General features: G+C 36.2%; 1 protein-coding gene across 5 annotated transcripts; it reads left to right on the top strand.

Moving 5' to 3' along the window:
• The first annotated feature begins 915 nt into the window (after positions 1-915).
• LOC123498550 (ubiquitin carboxyl-terminal hydrolase 32-like) lies at positions 916-26,227 on the top strand. Of its 5 annotated transcripts, none has more exons than XM_045245748.1 (32): positions 916-1,081; positions 2,824-2,951; positions 3,064-3,169; positions 3,292-3,413; positions 3,548-3,707; positions 3,889-4,070; positions 4,255-4,426; positions 4,769-4,932; positions 5,082-5,249; positions 5,390-5,532; positions 5,706-5,906; positions 6,070-6,205; positions 6,467-6,607; positions 6,919-7,063; positions 7,368-7,546; positions 7,844-8,009; positions 8,288-8,532; positions 8,718-8,891; positions 13,286-13,460; positions 13,783-13,934; positions 14,164-14,347; positions 14,614-14,735; positions 15,771-15,935; positions 21,318-21,416; positions 21,624-21,715; positions 21,948-22,155; positions 22,297-22,476; positions 22,619-22,846; positions 23,128-23,234; positions 23,527-23,701; positions 23,869-23,961; positions 24,112-26,227. In XM_045245748.1, exons 1-32 carry the CDS (start codon positions 1,024-1,026, stop codon positions 24,280-24,282), a joined length of 4,941 nt encoding a protein of 1,646 aa, XP_045101683.1. In that variant the 5' UTR covers positions 916-1,023; the 3' UTR covers positions 24,283-26,227. The 5 variants fall into 5 exon arrangements, with proteins under 5 accessions (XP_045101683.1, XP_045101684.1, XP_045101682.1 ...); XM_045245749.1 differs by having other exon boundaries at positions 4,766-4,932; positions 14,617-14,735; XM_045245747.1 differs by having other exon boundaries at positions 4,766-4,932.
• Positions 26,228-26,458: the final 231 nt, after the last annotated feature.

Genomic DNA, 26,458 nt, shown 5'->3' with positions numbered 1-26,458 from the left:
TTGAGAATGTAGTTCAAGGACGATGTACATACATGCGTTGCAAACATTATGCCCGAAGGAGCTGCGATTGAAGATATTAGGCATAAGGATTATTGATAATAATCAGTTAACATATATGAGAGAGAGAGAGAGAGAGAGAGAGAGAGAGAGAGAGAGAGAGAGAGAGAGAGAGAGAGAGAGAGAGAGTTAAATCTTGCACAGTTCAATAGACAGGTATTAGGCATTACATTGCCCTTTCAAAATAAGTAAGACTAAAAATACTGATACATTTTGTGTTTATCACACAAGGATACGTGGTGTACGGGGTGTGCTCCTTAAAAAAAAAAATAAATAAATAAATAAAATGACAAGACTGCCCCTTATCCTACCTAGCAGACGATGGTGGTACTGGTGGTGGTGTGTGCCAACAATAAAAGTAACGTGAAAATATTTCAAATACAGAAAATTGCGTTTACCATATGTGGAATTTGGTATAATTAGGGTGGCAAATTTTTTCAACATGCAATTAATATTGATTCCAGCACACTCGTAGTGGTGAAGTGGTGCAGACCGTCAGGTGAAGTGCCAGACTCACCCTCCCCTTCATTTTTCAGGAGCAGCAACATTATAGCATGTGTTTATTTCAAGGTAGGTGAAAGTCAGCGTAAGTTTGTTTCGTTATTTTCATAGTTCCAACCTACTTTAGAATAATAGAAAAAATTGGCTCATATGCGTCTTAGCATACAATTACTGATAACAAAATAGTTTATTAGCTGCGGAAAGTAGAAAATTTTGTTCTGCTATGATAACCAACTGTATCTATATTGATACTTTGATAGATACGAGAATTGTCAAAGCTTGTATTATAGTATTTGTCGTTATTTTCACCATGGCAAGGCCCGGGGGAAGGGGCAGGGAGAGAGGGAGGGAGTGTTGCCCTCAGTAAACACCGAGGCCACGGAGGGGCGAGGCGCACGGGCCTCTTCCGTGTTTTGTGCTTATTACCTTTATTATTTTTACACCTAGCGGCTCTGCAATGTCCAAATGGGCGGGAAGGAAAGCAAGCCGATTTCCCTCTCCTACGAGGAGGCAATGAAAAGAGGTAAGAGAAAGGCTTCATTTGTGCTAGTGAGCGGAAGGAAGGAAGGTGACACGATTTTCTTCAGCTTCCCTCACAAGATGATTTTTTTTGTAATTCTTTTGTGTTATGTGTTTTCATATGGCACTCTTTACCCGCGTTCTTGCCCCTTCCTTGCATTATATATGTTGCCTTATTCCTTGTTTGTGAAATTAGGTTTGGAGGTCGCTGTAGAAAGATTTTCACTACGCAGAAGGTAAAAAAGCTATTACCAAGATCTGACCTCCCTAATTGTGCATGATTGCTACACTTTCAGCCTTAAACTCAATACATCACAACACTGCGCGACATTCTTGAGATTAACCTAGCTTGAATTGAATTGAAATTAGTGTGATCCAACAAGTACACACCTAACCTCTCCAAACTTGACCTAACCTCAAGACACATCATACCTTCACGGCCCTCAAAAGATAGAGAAAATAATTGCAATGGATCTTCACAGCTATATTAGCGCTTTTATAACCAGGCCATGTGAAATAACTAGATCAGCAATATACAGCCAATTGTCAATAAGCAGTGAATTAATGGTGTTGTTAATATCTTAGGTCATGTACACCATGGGAAAGAACATTATTGATTAGTTTTAGTTAGAAGACTGAGGGTTTTGGTGAATTGTTTGTTTATTACCTTTGTTTGCTTTGTTCTGAAGGCTATTCCTTTGTTAGTTGCTGCTAAATGTCTTGAAGGATTTGTCATGTAGTAAGACACAGAAAGGAAAGCAGGGAAGGTTTTTTTGGATGTGTGCAGCTTTAAGGCATAATGGAAGCACAGAGGGATTTAATGGAAAGTAGGTTAGATTGGATATGAGAGGTGGTTATCAGGGATTGAGTATTGGAAAGGAAAGGTACTTACGGCAATCATACAGTTCTAATGTGCTTTTGACTGGGCCAAGATGATCAGCAGGGCTGTACCAGCTTTTGGTTAGCATTTTCTGTCTTGTCACTATACTTCATGACCATTATTGTAGTTATAGTCCATCTACTCCAAATTGGCTCCTGGATTTGATTAGTGTCCCAGGAATGCGTGATTGTCAGATCATGAGGAAAACTGTGAGCTATCCTTCTAATAAGTGTATTGATCAACAGAAAACAAGTATTGTTCACATAAAATCAATTACATTATCAATAAGCTACAATGTGTTTTAAATCCAGCGAGCCATTTTAGAGTAGACAGACTATAGTTGTGTTGTGATATGAATGCCAATGAAAGCCTTCACACTTATTGCTTACAAATGATGTCACTCAGGAAAATTGCATGTCCCACAATGTAGTAGAGTAAGGTTTTAGAAGTATTATTATTCTTGTTCTGTTCTAAAATTTGAGGATGATAACATTATATATGTCTCGTATTGTCTGAGGCTGCAGAAAAAATATTCCTAACAAAAGATTTGAGGTTCATACAGTACTTATACTTTATATCATCATTACCCTGAATTGAGCCCCCATGATCCATAATGATAAACTACAAGTGGGTATCAAGCAAGTTCTTAGTAGGTGGTTTCATTCACATATCCTATTTTACATTAACTATTGTATTAAAGAGAATTAGATTCATTATAAAGGAAGAAATAGTGTCATCTCTGGCTACTATAGTTTGTTAGCAAAAAGACATGCTGTGTAGTTGGAGGTGCAGTAATTACTCTAATTCCATCACATAATGTCTGCCATTTTTTATATAGCTACTATATATCATTGTATGTCTTACAGTTAGTGATGGGGAATTTACCAGATTAAAAGATGCATACAAGAGGACAGCAACACTCAATGGAGCCATCACCAAACAGGCCTTCATCAGGGAGGTCCTGGGTGATGGCGTACCTCTACAGTTGGCCGAGGTACAGTAAAGGACCTCTATTCTGTGGATCTACTTGGAATCATATAAGATTTGGTAGTTTTAAAAAATGTATCACTACTTATATAAATAGAAATATTTATTATTTATTGCAGCTAGTATTTTTGGCCTGTGGAGGGACTACAAAGGGAATAACATTTAAAGACCTACTGTGCAGTTTGGTGCTTCTAACTCGTGGCAACAAGGAAGAGAAAATAAAGTGTAAGTTATTTTGATAGACTTTTAACCTCAAAATTAATTATATGCTGAAATGAAATTCAATTATCAATTTTTAACCCAGGATGCATATGTTACTTATCATCATGAATAATTATACATTCCAGTTATATTTGGACTCTATGCCAATGAATCTGGAACACACGTTGTCCGGAGCGACATGCTCCGCCAGCTTCAGGCAACTGAGGGTGGCTATACACCTGAAATTCTTCATAAGTGCTTTGGTCAAGTACGAGATTCTTCTCATAGTCTCTTTGGTCTGAGAACATCTATTAATTGAATAGTAATTAATTATTCCATGTTAACTTGATACATACAATGCACTGGACAGTAATATTCTTTACAATTAAAAATAAATTTCAGTCTGAACGAATATCATATGAGGAGTTCAAGGAATGGCTGCTCTCCTACCCTGATGCCACCACCGTCACCCGCTGGCTGCTGGCCGAGCCTTGCCATGTCTCTCTTTCCAATGACTTGGAGACTCCCACCTTCTACCAAACTTTAGCTGGAGTTACACATTGTGAGTCAACTGCTGCACATATGATGTCTTTGATGCTGCTGGTGTGCATTCATAAGCTGCTGAAAATTTTATCATAATTCTCTGTATTTTTATATTTAAGATTAGTTAATACATTTCTGGTGGAACTTTTATCCTTCCTTCAATTTAGTCTTGGGCTTAATTTTTTTTTTTTTTTTTACAGTGGAAGAGAAGGACATCTTGGAATTAGAGAAAAGGTATTGGATCTTGAAGGGTTCATCTCCCTCTGGAAAATTAGATCCAGATACCCTTGTTCCCATGATCTCTCCACCACTACCTCCAATGTTGGCAAAAGGTGTTTTCAATGCCTTTGATGAAAACAGAGATAATCACATTGACTTCAAGGTACAAATTTGCTCATGATACATGTTTGTTTCCATTTTAAGCATAATGTTTTACTGTGTGGTGTGTTGCATTTTTTGACTATTCATTGAAGGAAATATGAAGACTTTTCAATGTGAATTATTTATTAGTTTTGGTAAATGTCTGAAATATAATGCAATGCACCAAATTCCAACAATTGTAACAGGAAATGGCATGTGGGATATCAGCTGCCTGTCGAGGTCCCCAAACTGAGAGGCAAAAGTTTTGCTTCAAAATTTTTGACCGTGATCGAGATGGCCGGCTGTCCCATGATGAACTGACAGCCATGATTCAGGCTCTCCTGCTGCTACGGGACGAAGAGCAGGAGAAAGGCAGTGGTAGGTGTAAAGCTTAACATTTTTCTATTTACTCTCCTATGGTATGTTGGTTGGCTCATTTTATTTGTACAATAACATTAAAATGTTTTTCTTTCTTAACTAATCTGTTCTTTGATAAAGTCATTGGTCATTGTGACTTGGTATTCTTTTGTATCTAAGGATTGTTCTCGCTTATTTTACTTGCAGTTGATATTGTTATGTTTTTTACAGGTAATGCAACATATAACATTCCTCATTTGCCAGTGTTTTATGAACCTTACTTTTCATTTCAGGCATTATGAAATATCTTGTGACATTGTTTTCTCTAATACTATGGATATTTTTTCTTGATAATCCGAGCAGATGATGTATGTGTAGGTGTGTCCCCTGAACATGTGCAAAAGCAGGTGAAGGACTTGTTGAGTCATCATGATCCAACAAATTCGGGATCTATTACTCAGGAGGAATACTTAATGTGGACACTTCACAACCCTCTCTCAACTGCCTTGCTTGATATAATTTTCCAGGCAAGTGAACTTTCTTTTTGTTATTTTAGTTTATATCTTCATATTCACATAATAGAAAAAGATAAGAATAAGATATTTACTTGAAAAGCACATGAAGATTTTTTAAATACTTTTTTTTTCTTTTTTTTATGTATTTTTCATTCCTCTAGGTTTGCCACATTGTGCTAGGACTGAAGCCAAGCAGTCGAGCTGAGGAGGGAGAAATAGTGCTGGGATGGCTGCGGAGAGCTGAGGCCAAGTCCCTCACCATAGGCCAGTTTTGGTATATCATCAACATGGAATGGTGGGGTCTGTGGCATGACTATGTCAGTCATCAGGTAATATCCACTAGATTCATGTCAAGTTTCCCTCTATTTTTACTCTTAATGATTTACAGTATTACCATTAGTAAATTACATATATATTATGAGACATGAAAGTTCTACCAATAATATTTATAACTGTCTTTCTCTTATAGTCTCCAGGTTCTGAGAGCAGTTCCTTGAGCCCATCATCACACAGCAGTTCTCCTGCCAATTCACAGTGTGGCTCACTGAAACGTACAAAATTACAGAAAAAGTCTGCTAATTCAGAGGGAACTGTTGCTTCTGATGTTAACAGGTTAGTGTATTATGACTAGTAGCAACAGCCAGACTTTTCTAAATACTAATGATCAAGAATGCAGTTTTCTCCATTATCATTCGTTTATCAGATGTAGTGAAGAACATAATGTTGATCTTAACCAGGCAGACAGTTGCTAACATTGTGATTAATGTTTGCAATTGTCATTTCAGCACTGTATTTGTAACCAGTATAGCCAGCTTAGGTGGTGCTGATTCATTGTCACTGTCAAGTTTAGAGAATGATGTACCTGGGCGATGTGATCAGTCTGGATCTCGACAGATGACACACCCCCGGCATGGCCCCGTCTCATCTAGTCCTCGTAAAAATTTCAGTTCAAGCAGTTTATCTGTATTCAATTATGAGGCAAACAGGTAATTTTCTTGCATTCATAGAAATAGCTTGTATGACAGTGGTAAATGTGATGACTAAAGAGATATTTTTGTCATCAGTCTTGGAAAATAGAAGTAGAAGTGATCACACTGTCTTGCCAAATTTGCAGTATTGTTCACATTTCACTTTTGTAAATTGTTGCAGGTGTAGCAGTGCATCTAGCCCTAGTCACTCTCCTCGCCTCACTCGCCGTGTAGCTACTAGTCCTGGAGCCCTGCAGGTGCCCTCTAGGCCTCCTGCTATTGATAATTCACCATTGGTCGAGACAAACACAGCTAAGGCAAGTTTTGATTTAGTTATGTTACTTTCTGCAGTACAGGTTGCCAAGAGTAACAAAAGATTGTAATTAAAGAAAACTTCACTGAAATGCCAGTCACTAAATGATCAAAAGTGATAATTAAAAGTATGGAATAATTGTCCTGAGAATTCCCTCTTGAATGAGTTCAAGTCATTCAAAGTGGAAATGCAGAAGGCATGTAATTTCTGAGTTTGATATAGTAGTGTTGATTTCTGGTGAATTTGACATGGGTAATCCTTACAGGTCACACTCCTTACTGGTGAAGGTGGAAGACTAAAACGGAATGTCCCTCTTGTTGAAGGCCGGGACTTTGTGTTGGTTCCTGACTCCTTATGGAAGGCCCTTCAACAGTGGTATGGAGGAGCGCCTGCCCTTCCTCGACAGGTGATTTTTCACATCCTAGAATTTTTGTGTTACTTGTACTCCTGGAAATTATGTTATTGTTAGTAGGCTTTACATCACCCTATGCAAAATCAGTTTTCATCATTATTGGTTCATTTTAAAGGCCTGTGTCACTGTAACTGGTAGATTTTGAAACTATGTGCAGCTTATCTATGAATTCCTTTGTGTCCTACCACTCTGAGAAGAATCTAATTTTGCATCTTTGGTCACCTGTTGATATCATTTTGAAAAGTGTTGTTCATTATTATTATAATGTGTGTGTAACTTTGTGCCTTATTACTATTTTTCCACAGGTCATTCATGGTCGATGCAGTGGTGAAGTGGAGCTGGAGCTGTACCCCTTGACACTGCGACTTTTTCGTCATGTGCAGCAACAGACCAGGTCTCCCAACAACTCATGGGTTGGTGTTGTTGGAGGGTATGGAGCTGCTGCCTTAAGTAAGTTCTCATTATTTTGTCAATCAAGTTAAGCATTTGAGATGAAATATGGTAAAAAAAATGTCTTAGTTATTAAGCTGTAATTTTTTTTGTTTGTGAAAAGTCAAAATATTATGGCAATTTAGAAAATTACACCATATATACACAGATGTCATTATTAATGATAGAAGATTTTCTCTCTCTCTCTCTCTCTCTCTCTCTCTCTCTCTCTCTCTCTCTCTCTCTCTCTCTCTCTCTTTTCAAGGAAAATTATAGTATTCAGTAATTTGATTGTGAAATCCACTTGCTTGACTTTTATCCTCAGATTCAGCACCATATTATGTAACATCCCTTCCAAACTCATCAATATCTTCTCCAAAGAGATACTTAGCCTACCTTGCTGCATTTAGTCGACTGGCAACCTTGCGGCAGGTATATGATTACCTGGCTACCAAATTACGTTTAAGAGTTGAAGATATGAGACTGTGGTATGTGCGAGAAGAGGTAAGGAAATTGCTCACTGCCATCATGTTGTTTTTAGAGAATCAGGTAGCTTTTAACATTCTTATCATGTATTATCCTTCATTGTTTTACCAATGAAGTGCTGTTGTCCATTTTTTGTAATCAACAGCCCTTTTGATTTCCATGGTTAATTTCTAGTTTATTAATGAAAAACAAAGTAAGAAAAAGATTTCCAAGTATTTTCACTACAGTGTAAAAGAAAAATTATATTGTAAGGAATATATATATTATTTTATTATTTTGTCTTGGAAAACAGTTACCTTGCTTCTTTTCCCTCAGCCTGCTGGCATGATATTATTGGAAGAAGATGATGCCACACTGGAGGAAGTAGGAGTAGCAGACCTTGCCCAGGTACTGATTGAGGTGCGGAACAAGGACCTCACTTGGCCTGAGGAGATGAGCCAGATCACCTCCACCAGGGTAATGCACACCCAGTCTAGCCAAGGTAAAGTAGTTAATGTCTTACTGTAGTTTGAATGTGGTAAAAATATACCCTTTATATTCAGACAATAATGGCCAATTTGTTACAGTATACATATTTCACATTATGAATTTGATTAAATCTATTTCTTTATTGTGTTAGTTTGTTTATTAACTTGCTTATTTAGTGGAAAATGTTCTTTATATTTAAGCATTAATGATTAATATGTACTTTTTGTTTTACTTTTAGATAAAACTTAACACTGCATTTATTTATTTATTAACTTCTTATTTGTGTACCAGGTTTAAAAGAGAAAGGCGTCACAGGACTGAACAACCTCGGGAACACTTGCTTCCTCAATGCTGCCCTTCAATGCTGCTCAAACACCAGTCCTCTCACAACATACTTCATTAAGAATATGCACCTTTATGAGCTTAACCCAGATAATCCATGTGGAATGAAAGGTCATATGGCAAGGCAGTATGGAAATCTGATGCAAGAGCTGTGGGCTGGAGGAGCAAGAACTGTGGCTCCTCTAAAACTCAGGGTTAGTAGCAGATCTATCTACTTCATCTACCCATCACTTCACTGTCAGACATACATATACATACTTAGGCATCATATGATTATTTATTTGCAGTGCTTGATGTAATGTACAGTATCAATTTTGCAATTGTTTTTAATTAATTGCAAACAATGTTTTTTTTTTTTTTTCTTATTTTCTTTTCACAGTGGACGATAGGAAAGTACAGTGGCAACTTCACAGGGTTTCAGCAGCATGATTCCCAGGAGTTATTAGCATTTCTTCTTGATGGCCTCCATGAAGACCTTAACAGGGTTCACAATAAGCCATATATTGAACTTAAGGACTCAGAGGGAAGACCTGACACTCTTGTTGCTCAGGAGGTGAGTATCTTAAGACTAGTACCTATATAGGGCTGTACTTGCGATACATTGATAAAAGTCGATTCACACACATCAGTGCCATATCAGTACCGTGTTAGTTCAGTGTCAGTGATATCCATGTTGCTTCCATAGTGTCTATTCACACATATCCATATTGACGTTGTACAGCATGGTCAGTGATTTTGAAGATGGCAAAGTTTACAGATGTGAACTTGGCAATGAGTGCCATAATTCTTGATGAAAAGGACGAGGCAGAATGAAAAGTGAAAAAAAAAAGAAAGTGGGTACATAAAGCATGGAAGGAAAGAGGATCTGATGGAGAGTTTGTGAATGTATAAGGAACTAATTGATGATGAAATCGCTCACATATCTGGATTATAGCAGCCAAGGCCCTGGTGGGTACACGGAATTTCCTCTCCTAACCCCTTATAAATTGAGAAAAAACATGTACATAACCCAAATGGGTAAGAAAACAATGAATGAAAGCACATTAAATGTATAATCTGGAACAAAAAATGGTACATAAGCAGTATAAGTGGTGGTGGGATGTACACACAACAGTAAAGGCGGCGTCACACTACCACTTTTCCATCAACTTTCTAAAGACTGTCAACTTCCGTCACCGCTCATCGTCACACACACACGCTCACTTCTGCCTTTGTTGTGTTTGTCAGTTGTAAACAAACATGACGGCCCCTTCATCCCCAGCAAGTCATTGTTATTTTTTCATTGCTATTTTTGGCCTTTATTGCTCTCTATGAGAAACTCTTCAAACAGCTTTGTTCACTCACAAACAACAAAGCAGCTCTTCTTGGCTAGTTGCTACCAAGGATATTCCTTGGAGCGTGGCAGTCCGAGAGAAATGTAAACAAACAACTGAACCACTTTCCACTGTGGGGATGGAATATCACACTGTCGTGAATATAAACTTGTCAGTAAATCCACAGTTATAGACTTGAAGTATTTAAGAATAAATACTTCAAGTCTATAACTGTGGGTTTACTGGCGACATTTTTCACTGCTAGGCCAGAAATATATATATATATATATATATATATATATATATATATATATATATATATATATATATATATATATATATATATATATATATGTATGTATATATGAGTGTGTGTATGTATGTGTGTGTAATTTACCTAGTTGTAGTTTTACAGGGCCTGGGCTTTATGCTCGTGTGGCCTCATCTCCATATCTACACTTATCCAATTTCTCTTTTGTGTGTGTGTGTGTGTGTATATATATATATATATATATATATATATATATATATATATATATATATATATATATATATATATATATATATATATATATATATATATATATATATATATATATACACACACACACACACACAAACACACAAACACAAATTTATTTACATCTACCGATCAAGATTCTATAATTTGAGATTATAGCATCATATATATATATATATATATATATATATATATATATATATATATATATATATATATATATATATATATATATATATGCCATGAAGTGGAATAGGTTGGTGAGTTGGTGGTGTAGGGAAGCTCAGGAATTGCAGGAGTACACTTTATTATAAAGTACTCCTGTGATTCCTGAGTTTCCCTACACCACCAACTAACCATATATATATAAATATATTTATATATATATATATATATATATATATATATATATATATATATATATATATATATATATATATATATATATACAGGCAACCTCCGTTTAATGAAGGGGTTACGTTCTTAAAAAACACTTTGTTAAGCGAAACTTCGTTAAGCGAACCGATTATAACAAGTTTAACCCTGATTTGAACTTCCATTGAGAGTAAGCAAAGCGAGTGCATCATAGTACAGTAAAATGTTTAATGAAAGTAAAAATTATGAAGTTAAACATTTAGGTAGTTTAATTTAAGTCATTATAATGTACACTAATGTATGTATGTATGTAACTTTATAATGTTGATGATCTTAACTTTATGAAGGGAGGAAGAGTGAAACGGAAAGACACTAACCGGCAACCTGTGGAATGTAAACAAAGTGCGCATCATTGTACTGCATACAAAACTTATGTACCACATTTCCACAAGGCTTTCCATTTTATCCATTGTAGAGTCACGAGTTCAGGTGGTTCTTTTAGCTTGCAAAGAAGATACGGTCTCACCAGCCTTCTTAATAGAGTCTGCTGACTTGAAAATAAAGACAGTATAATATGGAGTCAAGATAGTGGCCAGCACTGCTATAGTTTTCTGGCCTCTCTCGTGTCTGTGAATAATATCTAGCTTCACTTGGAGAGTAAGAGCCTTCCTGGTCTTATGAATGCTAGGCCAATTGCAGGGAGTTTTGGTTGTAAGTTGAGCTAGGGAAGACAAGCTGCTGCTGACGCTGTTATGTTTTGACTGGGGAGTGAGTGTTGCGCGTGGTGTCCACGAGAGGCTTGATGTTGATCTTGATCTTTATTCTATAGGTGTCACAGGATTTTTCCTGAGGCAGGCCTTAGTACCAGCAGCTCCTGGTGTTTTAAAAAGCCTGTCAGCTTGCGTGATATGGTGAGGCTTTCAAATTTGGAAAAAAATTACCTGGATAAAACTTCGTTAAAGCGAGTTTGGTGTTATTTAAACGAGCAGATGGTAGTAAAATGAAACCTTCGTTGTAGCGAAATTTCGTTGTGTGAACCTTCGTTAAAGGGGGTTGCCTGTATATATATATATATATATATATATATATATATATATATATATATATATATATATATATATATATATATATATATATACACACACACACACACACACACACACACAAATATATTTACATTGATCAGTATTCTATAATTTGAGATTATAGCATCATTCCAATTAACAAGAAAATTAATTTTACTATAAAAGTGTTGATTAGAAACCATAGATCTTAATTTGACTAAAAATTGACACTAGAGGAAAACAGTGCGTTTCGTCTGACTCAAGACAATGGAAAGAGTTGACGGAACAGTTAAAAACGAAGGAAATCGTCGAAAACGACAGAAAAAGTGCTGGTGTGATGCCGCCTTAAGTGGTTGTGGGATGTATGTATGTACATTCCTGCCATGCTGGAATGACGAAGAACACTACAAACTCGTGGAATAGTGCCGCCATTACTTGAGTTGTTGGTGAGTAAGGGCGGGAGGGCATGAGAGTAAGTGCAGCCGCTTAGCAGGATCGAGGGATCACTCGTGCGGTAGGTTTGAATACACTTGGGGGCAGCTCCGCATAGTAACGAATTCTGGATAGTGGCGATCCGGATACGTGGGCAATTACTTTACTTCAGAATGTCTAAAACTACTATCCATATATTTTCATTGCGACAAATCTTACAAAATTCGCAGCAATTCAATAAGCAGTTTGTCAACATTCTTCCGACATCCATGAAAATCTCAAAAACATTGGTGGCTAAGATACTAAATTTCACGGAATGGAGATGGAACTGACACTGAGTCAAAACATGGTACTTCGTCAGATGTGTGTGAACGCGTTAGCTGAGTTTGAAGTAACATTACTATTTTTTCACTGACACAAGCGCTGAACAGACACGTCACAGATACGGCACTGACATTTTTTTTAATCAGCATTAAATTGGCACCTTATCATATATTTTATTTCAAAGACAATAGGCATGTTGGGTTTGAATTCTAATTCCTTGCGGTGTACGAATGAAATGTGTTGTCGCTCATCATCCCTATTTCCATCCAAGACCAAATGAAAATGTGAAGTGATTCTTGAAATTAAGTTAAAACAGTCAGATGGCATTATAAGAATATTTACCAGAGAGCAACAATGAGGTGAGCAGTGACAAGGAAAATTAGTGATGACACATAAACATCACGACTGTTTCTCCATCACGTGTCCCATTCCTATAAACACATTGCTTGATTTCATATAATTTGCATCTTCTGACTAAGATCTGTCTGAACACTTGAAAAATTATATAAGTGATTAAATAAGAGTGTAAGGATAAATACAATCTACACTCATGAAATTAAGAGAAGTGCATCAAAAGTGAAATGGTAAGTTGTGGGACTTGAGATCATGCACCTGGTAATGGGTTAATTTATAAAATCTTCAGCTTAAGTGGCTATCAAATTAAGATATGTAAGAACTCTTTTGTAACTTTAATTGTTCTTCCTTCAAGATGAATGACTATCCTTAAGCTTATGATTGCCAATTGATGAATTACAAACTTCACAGACTAAATGTAAAAAATGTAAAAAGAAAATCTCAAGGTAGTTTGTAATGCATATGTGTACTCAAAGTATAGTTATATGTTGGTATTGAATGTCACCTATGGCAAAGTTATGGAAATAACTATTTTCTCTCTCTCTTTTTTTTCTTTCTCTTTTAGGCATGGGAGAATCATATCCTCCGCAACAAATCCATAATAGTTGATCTCTTTCATGGGCAACTCAAAAGTAAGGTCACCTGTAGAGTTTGTGGGAACGAGAGTGCAAGGTTTGATCCATTCACCTATTTGACTTTACAGCTGCCAATGGAAAGTTTTGTTCATTTTGAAGTTATTGGTAAGTATTTAGTCACATATGTCTGTTTCCATATCTCTATTTATATTTGTTTATATTTATATTACTGACAGTCTTGTGCAGTCCTTTAATCTGTTTCTGCACTTCCATAAGATATATTATTGGTGCATATGGTTGTCCAATACATATCAAAATGTCTATCTATATCTGATGTCTTTTTCTAAAAAATTCTTGCTTTATCTTTTCAAATACAGCTAAATCATCATTATTTTCCTAGATAATGAGACACATGTGGACCTGACTGGTATGCAATATGATTTCACTCAGCTTAGATGTATCCAATCTAAATGCATGAATATTTCAGTGGTGCGTCTGGATGGTAGTGTTCCTGTCAAGTATGGGCTGCGTCTCAACAGTGATAGTCGTTACTATGATGTAAAGCAACACCTCCATATCTTAACCAGTATCCCCCCTCACCAAATAATGCTCAGCGATGTATCCAATGCTCAGATTAAGGTCAGAGCAAATATGTTTAGCTTTGTCTTATACTCAAGTGAAGTACAGTAGCTGTATACTTAAACATACTTGCTGGAAAGTTTGTAAACTTAATGAATTAAAACTCACATTGAAATAGAAGTTCATGTCTTCTGTATTTTTAACTTCTACCAGTGAACACATTGCTGATTGACTCATTATTAATAATTATGCTTCTTTGAAAAATGTTGATTGTACATTATCTATACAGTATATTCCTATGGATGAAGGACGAGTGAGGGCTCTCTCTGGAAATGTGTTGTTTGCCTACGAATTGCCTTCACCAACTTCAAATCACCCAAGTGAGCTCCGTTCAGCTACCCGCAGTGCCAAAGACCGTCATGTCTTCACCCACATCCAGCGGTCAACTCACCATAGTTCCCCTTGTCTTAGAGGTTTGTTTCTCTTCTCTTCTGGTGAACTCTACTAATAATCCAAATCTAAACATCTTTACTGTGCTGTGTAAAAGTGTGAGTTGATAGCTTCATTTCCCATAATAAAAAATTGACATTGCATAGCTCTAGGCCCAGGATTTTCAGTTTCCATTCATTTATCAAACTTGTTATTCATTATAAGCAAAGAACATGAGACAGTGCACAGAAACTGTATTTCATTGTGTTGGCTTTTTCCTCAGTGAATTAAACAATCTTGAATTTTTCAGAAGCTATCAACAGTCCAACTGCAAGTGTTGGTACAATAGAGAGTGTGATATCCAGTCCAAATACACTTGAGTATACTTCCAGTGGGTCCAGCCTGCACTCTAGTCAGCCTCCATCGAACACTGTGAGTACATAATATAATCACTTCACTTCTGGTCTTCAATTGAAAACTAAGTGCTTTTGTTAGATTGTGGTTGATTGGATAGTAGAAAATGGAAGTAAAAAGTAGAGAATGGAAAAGCCAGTTGTAAGTTTAGATGACATAGCTGCTTCTACCCATTATCCAGTCAACAGTGTTTTTATAGAAGTAGTTTAGGGTCTTGATAGTTTGGAGTGGATTGTATATAACAGGGAGTTTGTTAGGCATTATATGCAACAATATAATGCACATACTGTGGAACTGTGGTTATCTCCCTTTTCTAACAAATTTGTTTTTGAGCAAAATTTTTAAACTCATGATAGCTGTTTGCTGTGTAATTCACTTTTGGATTAAAGTTACTTATTTAAATAATCAAAAGCTAAAGCTTATTCTAGTGACTATAATATATCCTTCATTTTTAAATAAAAGGGACACACAGAGCATAAGACTAAGTTAATCTTTAAAATACATAGGTATATGTGATCACATTGAAGTGTCTTGATTTACACAAGTAGTTTTCGACGCTTGGGAATAGTCCTAAGTCACCTGTGGCTCTTAGTGATTTCCCAGTACTCCACAACTGTATTTTTGCAGTAGCTTTTCCCAACATCAAGATCTCTAAGTGCTTTGATCACTTTCATTTTAGTAGTGAGTTCTGTGTTACTAGCATCATTAAATACATCCTTTTTGTATAAGCAGGTAATGTGAACCAATCATCTTAGCAGTGGGGGCATTTCTCATAAGCCACTAAGACAGGATAGATAAGTGTCTAGGAACAGAATACTCATTTTACCTTGATTCCGATGGCAAAAATAGCTTCACTTTTTAACATATCAGATTTTGAGCAGCATTCAGGAACTGATTAATTTGAGAATCGAGATTCCACTGTATCTTAAAAATGGAAAAAATTCTAATTATAGTTTGTGTCTACTACTTGCAACACATAATCTTTGATATCATTATCTGATAGGAAACATTTTATTATTTTTTTTTTTACTGATATTTAAAATGTATCTACAGGATCAGAATAGCTGCAAGATTCTTGACCATAAGGACAGCAACAGCAGCCTGGTGTCCTCTACTTCCTCAGAACTGGCAGCATCCTCTCTCTCCTCTTCTATCCAGCATGATAATGACCTCTACAATGCTCAAAAAGGGTTCATCATTGCCTTCCACAGAAAGATGGTAAGAACTACCTTTAAGGAATAATTCAACTGTACTTTACAACACAAGCACACACACATGCACGCACACACACACACACACACACACACACACACACACACACACACACACACACACACACACACACACACACACACACACACACACACACACACACACACACACACTATATGGACAAAGATATGATGGAAAAAAATCATCACAAGCATGATACGTCCAAGGCTGGAATATGCAGCAGTGGTGTAGTCTCCGAGCTTTAAAAAGGATACAAGAAACTTGGAAAGGATACAGAAGATTGCTACAAAGATGGTGCTGGAATTAAAGGACTTACATATGAAGAACGACTGAAGGAAATAGGACTGCCAACCTTACAAGATAGAAGAGAATGTGGGGACCTAATAACAATGTACAAGATTGTCAATGGTGTTGAAAAGATAGACAAGGAAGACCTGGTGCTGTTGACAGAAGAAGATGAAGGACAAGAGGACATGAAAAGAGGAGCAGGATGAGGCAGTGAGTGAAGGATATTGGAAAATACGGTTTTCCCATGCAGAACAGTGGAATAGTTAAATGCATTGGATAATGGAGTTGTCACAGCACATAATGTGCATAACTTTAAGGAAAAATGAGATAAATGGGGACATGGAGACAGGACACTATGAACCCCGCTCAAACCCTGTACAATACAACTAGGGAAAAGATCTGGGAGTAATTATGCAGGAAAATCTGAACCCTGAAAAACACATAAGCAAGATATTTGGATTATCATATAAAATGTTGACTAATATAAGAGTGGCATTTCAATTCAGGGACAAAGATATGATAAAAAAATCATCACAAGCATGATACGTCCAAAGCTGGAATATGCAACTTTATTATGGTCACCGAGCTTTAAAAAAGATATGAGAAGATTAGAACAGATACAGAAGATTATAACAAAGATAGTGCCAGAACAAACATATGAAGAAGAGCTGATGGAAATTAAACTACCAATCTTACAAGGTAGAAGAGAACAAAGAGACCTAATAACAATGTACAAGATAGTCAATGGCATTGAAAAGATAGACAAGAAAGACCTGGTGCTGGTGACAGAAGAAGATAGAAAGACAAGATGTCATGCAAAGAAGATCAAGATGAGGCAGTGTGTGAAGGATATTGGAAAATACTGTTTTCCACTCAGAACGGTGGAGAAGTGGAATGCATTGAATAATGAAGTTGTTTCAGCACATAATGTGCATAACTGTAAGAAAAAATTGGATAAATGGAGACATGGAGACAGGACATTATGAGCCCCACTTGAATCTTGTACAATACAACTAGGTAAATACACACACACACACACAGCATGGCATTGTAGAGATCGGACATGAAAACAACAGCTCCGACTTACAAAAGACTATGAAGCCCAACAGACCTGGTGATGTATTGCTCGGGGAGAGGAGCTAGATAAGTGATCCTGTCTCCTAAGATAGTTTGAGTTTGCTTGCGGTAAGGCAAAAAAAAAGAAGCATGTAAAGGTAGAATATAAAAGTTGCTTCTGCCAATGTAAACATAAACATGGGCACCAGGCTAAGGGAAATCATTGAAACACCATTAGGGTTACATCAACTGGCAGGATTCAGCGGGGACAAGGAATTTTCTTGATTTAAGGAGGAAAGAATTACTATGCAAAGGATCATCACAATGGAAAAGGAAGTGAAATGTCTGAAGGAGATGAAATGTAAGAATTATGAGCTGGAATTACAAGGGTTATAGGATAAGCTAAATATTAGTGCGAGAACTGTAAAAGGAATAAGTGAAACCAATCTGGATGAGTGGAAAAAGGTCTAGGTAAAAAACAAAGAAGAAAGAGTTAATTGTGCGAAAGCAGTGAAGCAACAAATGATGGAGAAAACGAAGGACATAGTTATCCAAGTGATCAAAGAAAAGGAGGTGCGTGTGAAAGATATAGTGGACAACATGAAGTGTATGGTTATGTGTACTTGGCGAAAAAATCTTTAATTTAAGAACAAAATGTATTTCCTATAAAAAAAAATTTTGCCAAAACAACAAAATAATTTAAAATAAATTTAGAAATTATATTTTAGCGACAATGATAATAATTAAATGTCAAAATATAAAATTAAACATCACATAAGAAAGAACAAACAAGACAGTTTGATGCCATGTTTATATTTTGGTCCAGCCATGTTGTTCCACTTCCAGCTTGTCTGTGTTACAGTTTCATGTTTCACATTTGCTAATTATTTTGATATTTTTTATCCTTATAGGTTGATAATGCGTAATGTTTCTGATATTTTTAGTTTTGTAAATATGGCTCCTTCCAAAAATACAAAAGAGAAGGGTGTTACAAGTATGGGCTATCAAGAAACAAAATATTTTTGCTTCAAGAGAAATTAGACATCATAGCCAAGGTTGAGGCAGGTGAGAAGCTCCGTGAAGTAGGCAGGTTTTATTAATGAGTCCACATTGCGTAACATAGTGAAATGTAAAAATGCCATCAAGAATGCAGTGCAGGAATAATCGATATGGGGACTTTTATGGGGAGGTATCATGGGTCAGTCATGGTGGGTCCCAGTCCCACCAGTTTTTGAGGCATTGAAAATTACTAAATTTTCTCTGCCCCAATCAGAAATCTTAGAGAGATCAGAAGTCAGGCATTCTGTGGCATCCCTGCATGAACTGTTAACCTCCTGAAAGGACATGGAAAGATGTAGGGTGGTATCATCAGCGTAGGAGTGGATAGGGCAAGAAGTTTGGTTAAGGTCATTAATGAATAATAGAAAGAGAGTGGGTGATAGGACAGAACCCTGAGGAACACTACTGTTCATAGATCTAGGAGAAGAACAGTGGCCGTCTACCATGGCTGCAATAGACTTGTCGGAAAAGAAACTTGAGATAAAGTTGCAGAGAGAAGGATAGAAACCATAAGAGGGCAGTTTTTAAATCAAAGCTTTGTGCCAGGGTCTGTCAGAAGCTTTTGATATGTCTAATGCAACAGCAAAAGTTTCACCGAAATCTCTAAAAGAGGATGACCAAGACTCAGTAAGGAACGCCAGAAGATTACCAGTAATGCGACCTTGACGGAAGCCACTGTGGCGATCAGATAGAAGATTGTGAAGTGACAGATGTTTAAGAATCTTCCTATTGAGGATTGATTCAAAAATTTTAGACAGCAAGAGATTAAATCTATAGGACAGTAGTTAGAGGGATTAGAACAGTCACCCTTTTTAGGAACAGGCTGAATGTAGGCAAACTTCCAGCAAGCAGGAAAGGTAGAAGTCGATAGGCATAGTTGAAAGAGTTTAGCCAGGCAAGGTACAAGCACAGAAGCACAGTTTTTGAGAATAATAAAAGGGACCCCATCAGGTCTATAAGCCTTCTGAGGGTTTAGGCCAGAAAGGGCATGGAAAACATCATTACAAAGAATTTTAATTGAAGACATAAAATAATCAGGAGGAGGAGGAGAGGGAGGGACAAGCCCAGAATCATCTAAGGTGGAGTTTTTAGCAAAGATTTAAGAGAATTCAGCTTTAAAAACTGATGAGATGACAGTGGTGCCATCAGTATGAAATAAAGAAGGAAAAATTAAGAAGTAAGTTATTGGAGATATTTTTGGGCAGATGCCAGAAGTCATGATGGGAGTTAAAGTTTGAAAGATTTTGACATTTTCTATTTATAAAGAAGTGTTTGGCAAGTTAAATAACAGACTTGGCATGATTCTGGGCAGAAATATAAAGTGCATTAGATTCAGGAAATGCAAGGCTCAGGTACCTTTCGGGGGCAACCTCTCTATCATGTATAGCACGAGAACAGGCTGTGTTAAACCAAGGTTTAGAAGGTTTAGGATGAGAAAAGAATGAGAAATGTATGCCTCCATGCCAGACACTATCACCTCCATTATGCATTCAGCACACACAGTTGGGTTCCTCACACAGAACAGTAATCATTCAAGGGAAAATCACCATAATACCTCCTCAGGTCCCCCAACGGCAGAGGCAAAATGCCAGAGGCATCTCCACTTTTGGGGATCCTGAGGAGGAATTGGAGAAATAGGACAAGAAACAGAAATGAGATTGTGATTGGAGGAGCCCAACAGAGAAGATAGAGTAATAGCATAAGCTGAAGGAATAGAGGTGAGGAAAAGATTGAGAATGTTGGGCGTATCTCCAAGACAGTCAGGAATACGAGTAGGTTGTTGCACCAGTTGCTCTAGGTTAAAGGCTAGTTCACCAGGATGGTCATTTAAGGGAGAGGAAAGCCAAAGCTGGTAGTGAACATTGAAATATTTCCAAGGATGGAGATCTCCACAAAAGGATAGAGGGACAGAATGTGCTCCACTTTGGAAGTTAAATAGTCAAAGAATTTACTATAGTCAGTGGAGTTAGGGGGGAAATAGACGGCACAGATAAATTTAGTTAGAAGAGTTACTGTTTGGTTAGTGCATTTTCAATACATGTACACATTTTTCTCTGTCCCTTTCCCGTGCATTAAGGGAGGACCCCTGTACCAGGAGATATCATGTAATGGAGATGGGTAAAAGTAATAGAAAACCTATATAGGAGCAAATTTTACTCACTTCCCATATATTTTGGCACTAACAACCCTTCTAATACATGACTCATATATCTTACTTATGTATACATATGAATGCCAGATTTTGAAAATGTTGCATATTGTAAGGTTAGATAATTTTTGTATTGATACCTTGATATATAAAATTGTGTGTGTGTGTGTTTGTTTTTATTTGATTGTGCATTTACCTAGTTGTATTTATGTAGTTGTAGTTTTACATGGCCTGGGCTTTATGCTTGTGTGGCCCCATCTCCATATCTACACTTATCCAATTTTTCTTTAAAACTATGCACACTCGTTGCTGACACCACTTCTTCACTCAAACTGTTCCCAAGTCTCAACACATCTTTGAGGGAAACTATATTTTTTAACATCTCTCAGACATCTTCCCTTTCTCAGCTTTTTACTATGCGATCTTGTGCTTCGAATGTCATATTCTTCTCTCCGGATCAGTTTCTCATTATCCACTTGGTCCGTGTGTGTGTGTGTGTGTGTGTGTGTGTGTGTGTGTGTGTATTTACCTAGTTGTATTTACCTAGTTGTAGTTTTACAGGGCCTGGGATTTATGCTCGTGTGGTCCCGTCTCCATATCTACACTTATCCAATTTTTCTTTAAAACTATGTACACTCTTTGCTGACACCAGTAAGTATGAATTGCATATTGTGTGTGTGTGTGTGTGTGTTGGTTGATTTGTGTTTGAGAGTGGAACATGTGTACATATATTTCTGAACATTGTCTCACCTTTTCCTGTTTGTGTGGACATCAGCCTGGTGTATTGATAATAATGTGCTGACATCACTTTACAGATGCGTCAAGAAGTGTACTTCCTTTCAAGCCAAAAGACCAAACCAAGTTTATTTGGACTTCCTCTTGTTATACCTTGTAGCACAGTTACTACTCAACAGGTAAAGAATAGGACTTTCATATGATACATATTTCTCCAGGGCATGTTATCAAGATTTAAATAGGGATAGGTTTACAAATAAAGGACTATGTTTTATGAGCTGTAAATTTTTATGAACTTTTCTTGCATATTCAGATATTAAAACATGCAATCTTTATAATTTTCATGAACTTTACTTCTTGAAATGAAATCAGTTGCATCCTTACAGGATTTGTATCAAGCTGTCTGGACACAGGTATCAAGGCTAGTTTCACCCCTACCCCCAACTGAGGCTCCAGGACCCAACCATGCTCATGACTGGTAGGAATTCTTGTTTGCAGACATTTATATAATTACTTATTAAGATAAATGAATCATCAGTATGTATTTTTTTTTTCTTTTTTTTTCCCTCTATACTAAATTTTACTCATTTTTAAATTTGTATGTTCTGTTTAATTATGATTTTAGCTTAGTTTTTATTTTCTCACTATTTTATCTATGATCAATGATGTATTGTATTAGGTATTCAATAAGAATTCTTTTTGTATTGCAGTGATGACAGTCTTGGTTATGAATTCCCATTTGTCCTTCGTGCTGTTGAACGGGAAGGACTCCAGTGTGCTTGGTGCCCTTGGTACAAATTTTGCCGAGGTTGTCAGTTACCCTGTGAAGACAAGATGTTCCCTCAGAATGCTGCTTTCTTAGCAATTGACTGGGATCCTACTGCTCTTCATTTGAGATACCAGTCTGGTTTGGAACGAGTAAGTATGAATTGCATATTGTATACATTAAACCAGTATCATTGCTGTATATAAACCTCTTTATTTTGTTGTGCTTAATTATACAGTATTTACTTTATTAATTTTTCTTATTGCATCAATATAGTATTCTTTGTTTACAAGGTATTCATGGAGCACAGTAGTGTTGAAGAAATGCGACGCAAGCACGTGGAACCCATAGCTCTGTCAGACTGCTTGGAAGCTTTCTGCTCTGAAGAAGTTCTCGACTACTCATGTGATAAGTGCCAGAAAGTTCAACAGGCAGCAAAGAAATTGCAGATTTGGAGGTTACCACCTGTATTGGTAAGAAATCTGAAGTCTTGAATTTAAGAAAACTTGCTAACTTGTTCAGCTGAGACATCTAGTGGGTTAGCTTACTAAATTCTCCATTTTGATGTAAGTATAGCATCATGGTTTTATTATTATTCTTCCAAATAATTTTCAGATTGTACACCTCAAGAGATTCCAGTTTGTGGGTAACAAGTGGATTAAGAGTCAAAAAATAGTCAATTTTCCCTTGAAAGACTTTGACCCAACAGAGTATTTGGCTTCAGTCCCTCGGCAAACCATTTACATGCATCGAGCAGAGCTGGAAGGTGTTGATCCAGCTGTGTACTTGGCAAATCTTCCAGACAAAGACAATGTACTTCTGGATATTGTACCAGAAAATAAAGTAAGGCGCTTAAATTTGCTGTATGTAGATATCATTGTGATAGTTGATATAAATGGTCATAAATTAAGAAAGACAAGCTTTACACCAGGATTTGTCGTCTTGTTAAGCTTGTTCATGGAGATTTGAAGGGTATTAGATGCTGTTTAAGTTATTTAATCTATTTATTTATTTATTTATTTTATGGATATTCTTATTTTATTTGATTTATTTTTCCATTCGTTTATATTATCCACATGGTAGTAAAAGTTTGTTTGGAAAACTAATGCATTCATATTTTCTAGATAATTGAACACATCAAGGGTAGTTATGATGATGACTCAAGTGGAAGAAGTGGAAAGCCATCATTGAATGGATCAGTCAATGGCAGCATTTTGAGTGGTGGAACCAGGTAAGGATGTGATTGTTAGCCTTCATCTGCTACAGGACCATAAACTTTTATATAAGAATTGGAATTTGTGTTTTGATTATGGTTATTATATGAGCAGCAAGTGTCTGAGATTTTGTATTTATTTTCACTTAAGTATTAAAATGTCTTACGGAAAAAACATTAGCTTTTATCATTGATGTATATTGTGTATCATTATTTTTCGTGTTTCATGTTGCATTTTATACTTTAAACACTATTGTGTAGATACCTAGTCTTCCTTGGTATTGATCAAGAAATTTATCATGTGTTTCAGCCTGTGCCCAAGTACAACACATGAGGGTTCTCTGGGAAGCAGTGATTTTGGGAGTAAGAGGCGCATCAGGAATGGGTCTGTGTTATATGGGGACACCCTACAGGATTTCCATCAGCACAGACTTGAAGAGGGGTATGATCCACTGGATCTCAAGTACAGCCTTTATGCTATTGCTGTAAGTAATTGAAATTTATTTTCTTAGACTGGCATTTTGCATTATAGAAATGTAAGATACTTCTGATAAGATGTATAGAATCTGAGTTTTTAAAATATGCAGTGATTTGTAGTCTCTGAATGTTTATAAGTTTCAATTGTATGTACTGTACAAGTGTTCTTTTACAGTGTCACACAGGAATTATGGAAGGTGGTCACTATGTGTGTTACGCCAAGAATCCTCAGGGGAAGTGGATATGCTTCAATGATAGCAGCTGCAAGGTATTCTACTTATATTGTTTGATAGAAGTGGAAATGGTTGGGGGTATGGAAGATTTAGTCATTCTAACTTGTCTATATACATCTCACTTGAAGTCTTGAACTATAGCTATCTATTTATCATTATATTCATTGGTATTTTGTCATTTTCAGGAGGTGAATGAGTCACAAATTGATCTCAATTCTGCATATATGTTGTTCTACCAGCGTGAAGGGCTTTCAGTTGAGAAGTACATGCCAAATGTAGATGGTAAAGTGCCATTCCCCAAGGAATTGGATGAGGAGAGTGAGGCTGAGTATAAAAAACAATGCACTGTTATGTAACATTGTTAAACTCATTCCTTGGATTTATATAACTAAGAATATAATATTTACACATTCATACTTGCTATAATATTCTACTTAATATGCATGTAAACACTCACAAAGTGTAGCATGAGTCTTTGGACAAATTTTCTTGTACATGTGATTCTTTTTCTTTTTTTAATGTAGAAATTATGTGCTGTGCATAGTGAAGTCCTCATCTGCTGTCAGGCCTGTAGCACCTTCCTCTTTCTTTCATATGGTGACCAATGAGCCTAGTTTGGGCACTGAGCTAGGCAAAACATGGAACCAAGGGTTAAGAGGAAATGCAGTGAAGAATACCAGTGGGTTTGTTATAAGTAATTCAAACTGATTATACCAAAGATTTAATTCTGATTATCTCCTTGCCTTTTACTTTTGAAGTAGTCTTAGCAGGCTTTTTCTTCCATATTTTATTTATTTTTAAGGAGGTATGGCTCCATCTTCCAAAATGAATGGGAGATAGATATATAAGTAAAAAGACAAAAAGGAAAAATAACCAACCCTCAGTGAATTATTCTACCTGTGAAAAGTTCTTGTACATTTTATATTTACTGTAAACATTCCTATATATTGTACAGATGTTTTTGTAAGAAAAATTTACTACATATACACATTTATTCATATTAGCTATACCCTGAGTTCTGATTGTGTAATTGCCTAAGCTGAAAGCAATGATAACTAATTGCATAACAGCAGTGCCTCAGGTATAGGGAAAGTTACTAGTCAACTGATATGAATGGCAGGATTCTGTTGCATTCATTGTGGAGTAGAACAATGCCTTAGGAATTTTCTTACAAGTAATAGTTTTCCTGTTTAAGCAATACATACCCATCATCAGTATATAACATAATTGGTTGCAAAGGCTTGTTTATGCTACTATATCGAGTCTTCTGCTGTACCAGATTGTACAGTATATTATTATGAAATGCTTGAGACACACAGAGACCAGTATAAGTCATAGCTTCAGTTAATCATATTTATAAATGATTAGTTGTATTTGCATGTAGGAAATACTGTAATAATGGGTTGCTTCATAAATTGTTGGAAGTGCCTGTAGCACATATTATGGTGAGCATGATACCAAACAATGTTGTGAGGAGGCATCTTATTCATCAAATAGAATATTGAAAATATGTAGTGTTCATGTGATTATTTTTGCTGTGAATTCACTCTTGTACACTCACCTCCTGCTTACATTTTTGCTTCAGTGATTTTACTAAGAAAACTAAATACAATTGTATTTCAAGCATTTGATAGTCGTCTTCACTGGTTTTGCCATACACAGTAAAACAGATGATAAATTTATTAGGTATTGAATTACATGAGATCATTTGTAAATAATATGCATCATCATTATAGAGAGCACTCATCAAGGTTAGTATAATACTAAAACAGTTCTGTGGAGTGATATTTTGAAGTAATATAACCTCCAGCTATGGCTACATTTGTGTACTGCTTTGTTTACATATTTTCTCTTAGATCTATTTTATCAGGTAACATGTATATTTTTTTCTTCATATATCTATCTATAATATGTATAACTTTTTGTTGTTATTGTTATTATAATAATTATTTTATATCATTATTATTGTTGTAGTTTTTGTCACTTGAAAAATTTAATATACAGAGGAATTTTTGTCACAACAAAAAAAATCTTTATACAGGATTGATATCTTAAACAAGAAATATACTTGTGCATTGTTGAGTACCAAAACACATAACAAGCAATATATATGTTTTCGTAAAGGTAGGGACTGAAAGGAAATTAAAATGTCACTATTAGTCCTCCATCTTATACAAGTGTTTTCAGCCATTGAGGGTATTACTGCAATAGCTGAAGGCAAGTGATAAAAGTGATGATAGGTGCTACTGATATGTGGTACTACTTATGACTCAAAGGAAATAAATTATACCCATAATTATACACTCTCCTTTTGCTCACATTCTCATACCTCACTGCATATTTCTTCAATTGCAATTTCTAATGAACAACAAAACCAATTCTGTAATATAAAATGAAAAGAACAAGGTTCAAAAGAGGAGGCATCTGTACACATCACTTCATACTGCACCAGTTGACCTGTTGACAAAGGAATCAAGCTTTTCCATGACTTTCCTCATCTTTTCTACTATGTGGCCTGAACATATATTCTTC

Source organism: Portunus trituberculatus, chromosome 48, assembly GCF_017591435.1.
Source record: "Portunus trituberculatus isolate SZX2019 chromosome 48, ASM1759143v1, whole genome shotgun sequence".
Lineage (NCBI taxonomy): Eukaryota > Metazoa > Arthropoda > Malacostraca > Decapoda > Portunidae > Portunus > Portunus trituberculatus.
This window is presented reverse-complemented; position numbering and strand designations above follow the sequence as displayed.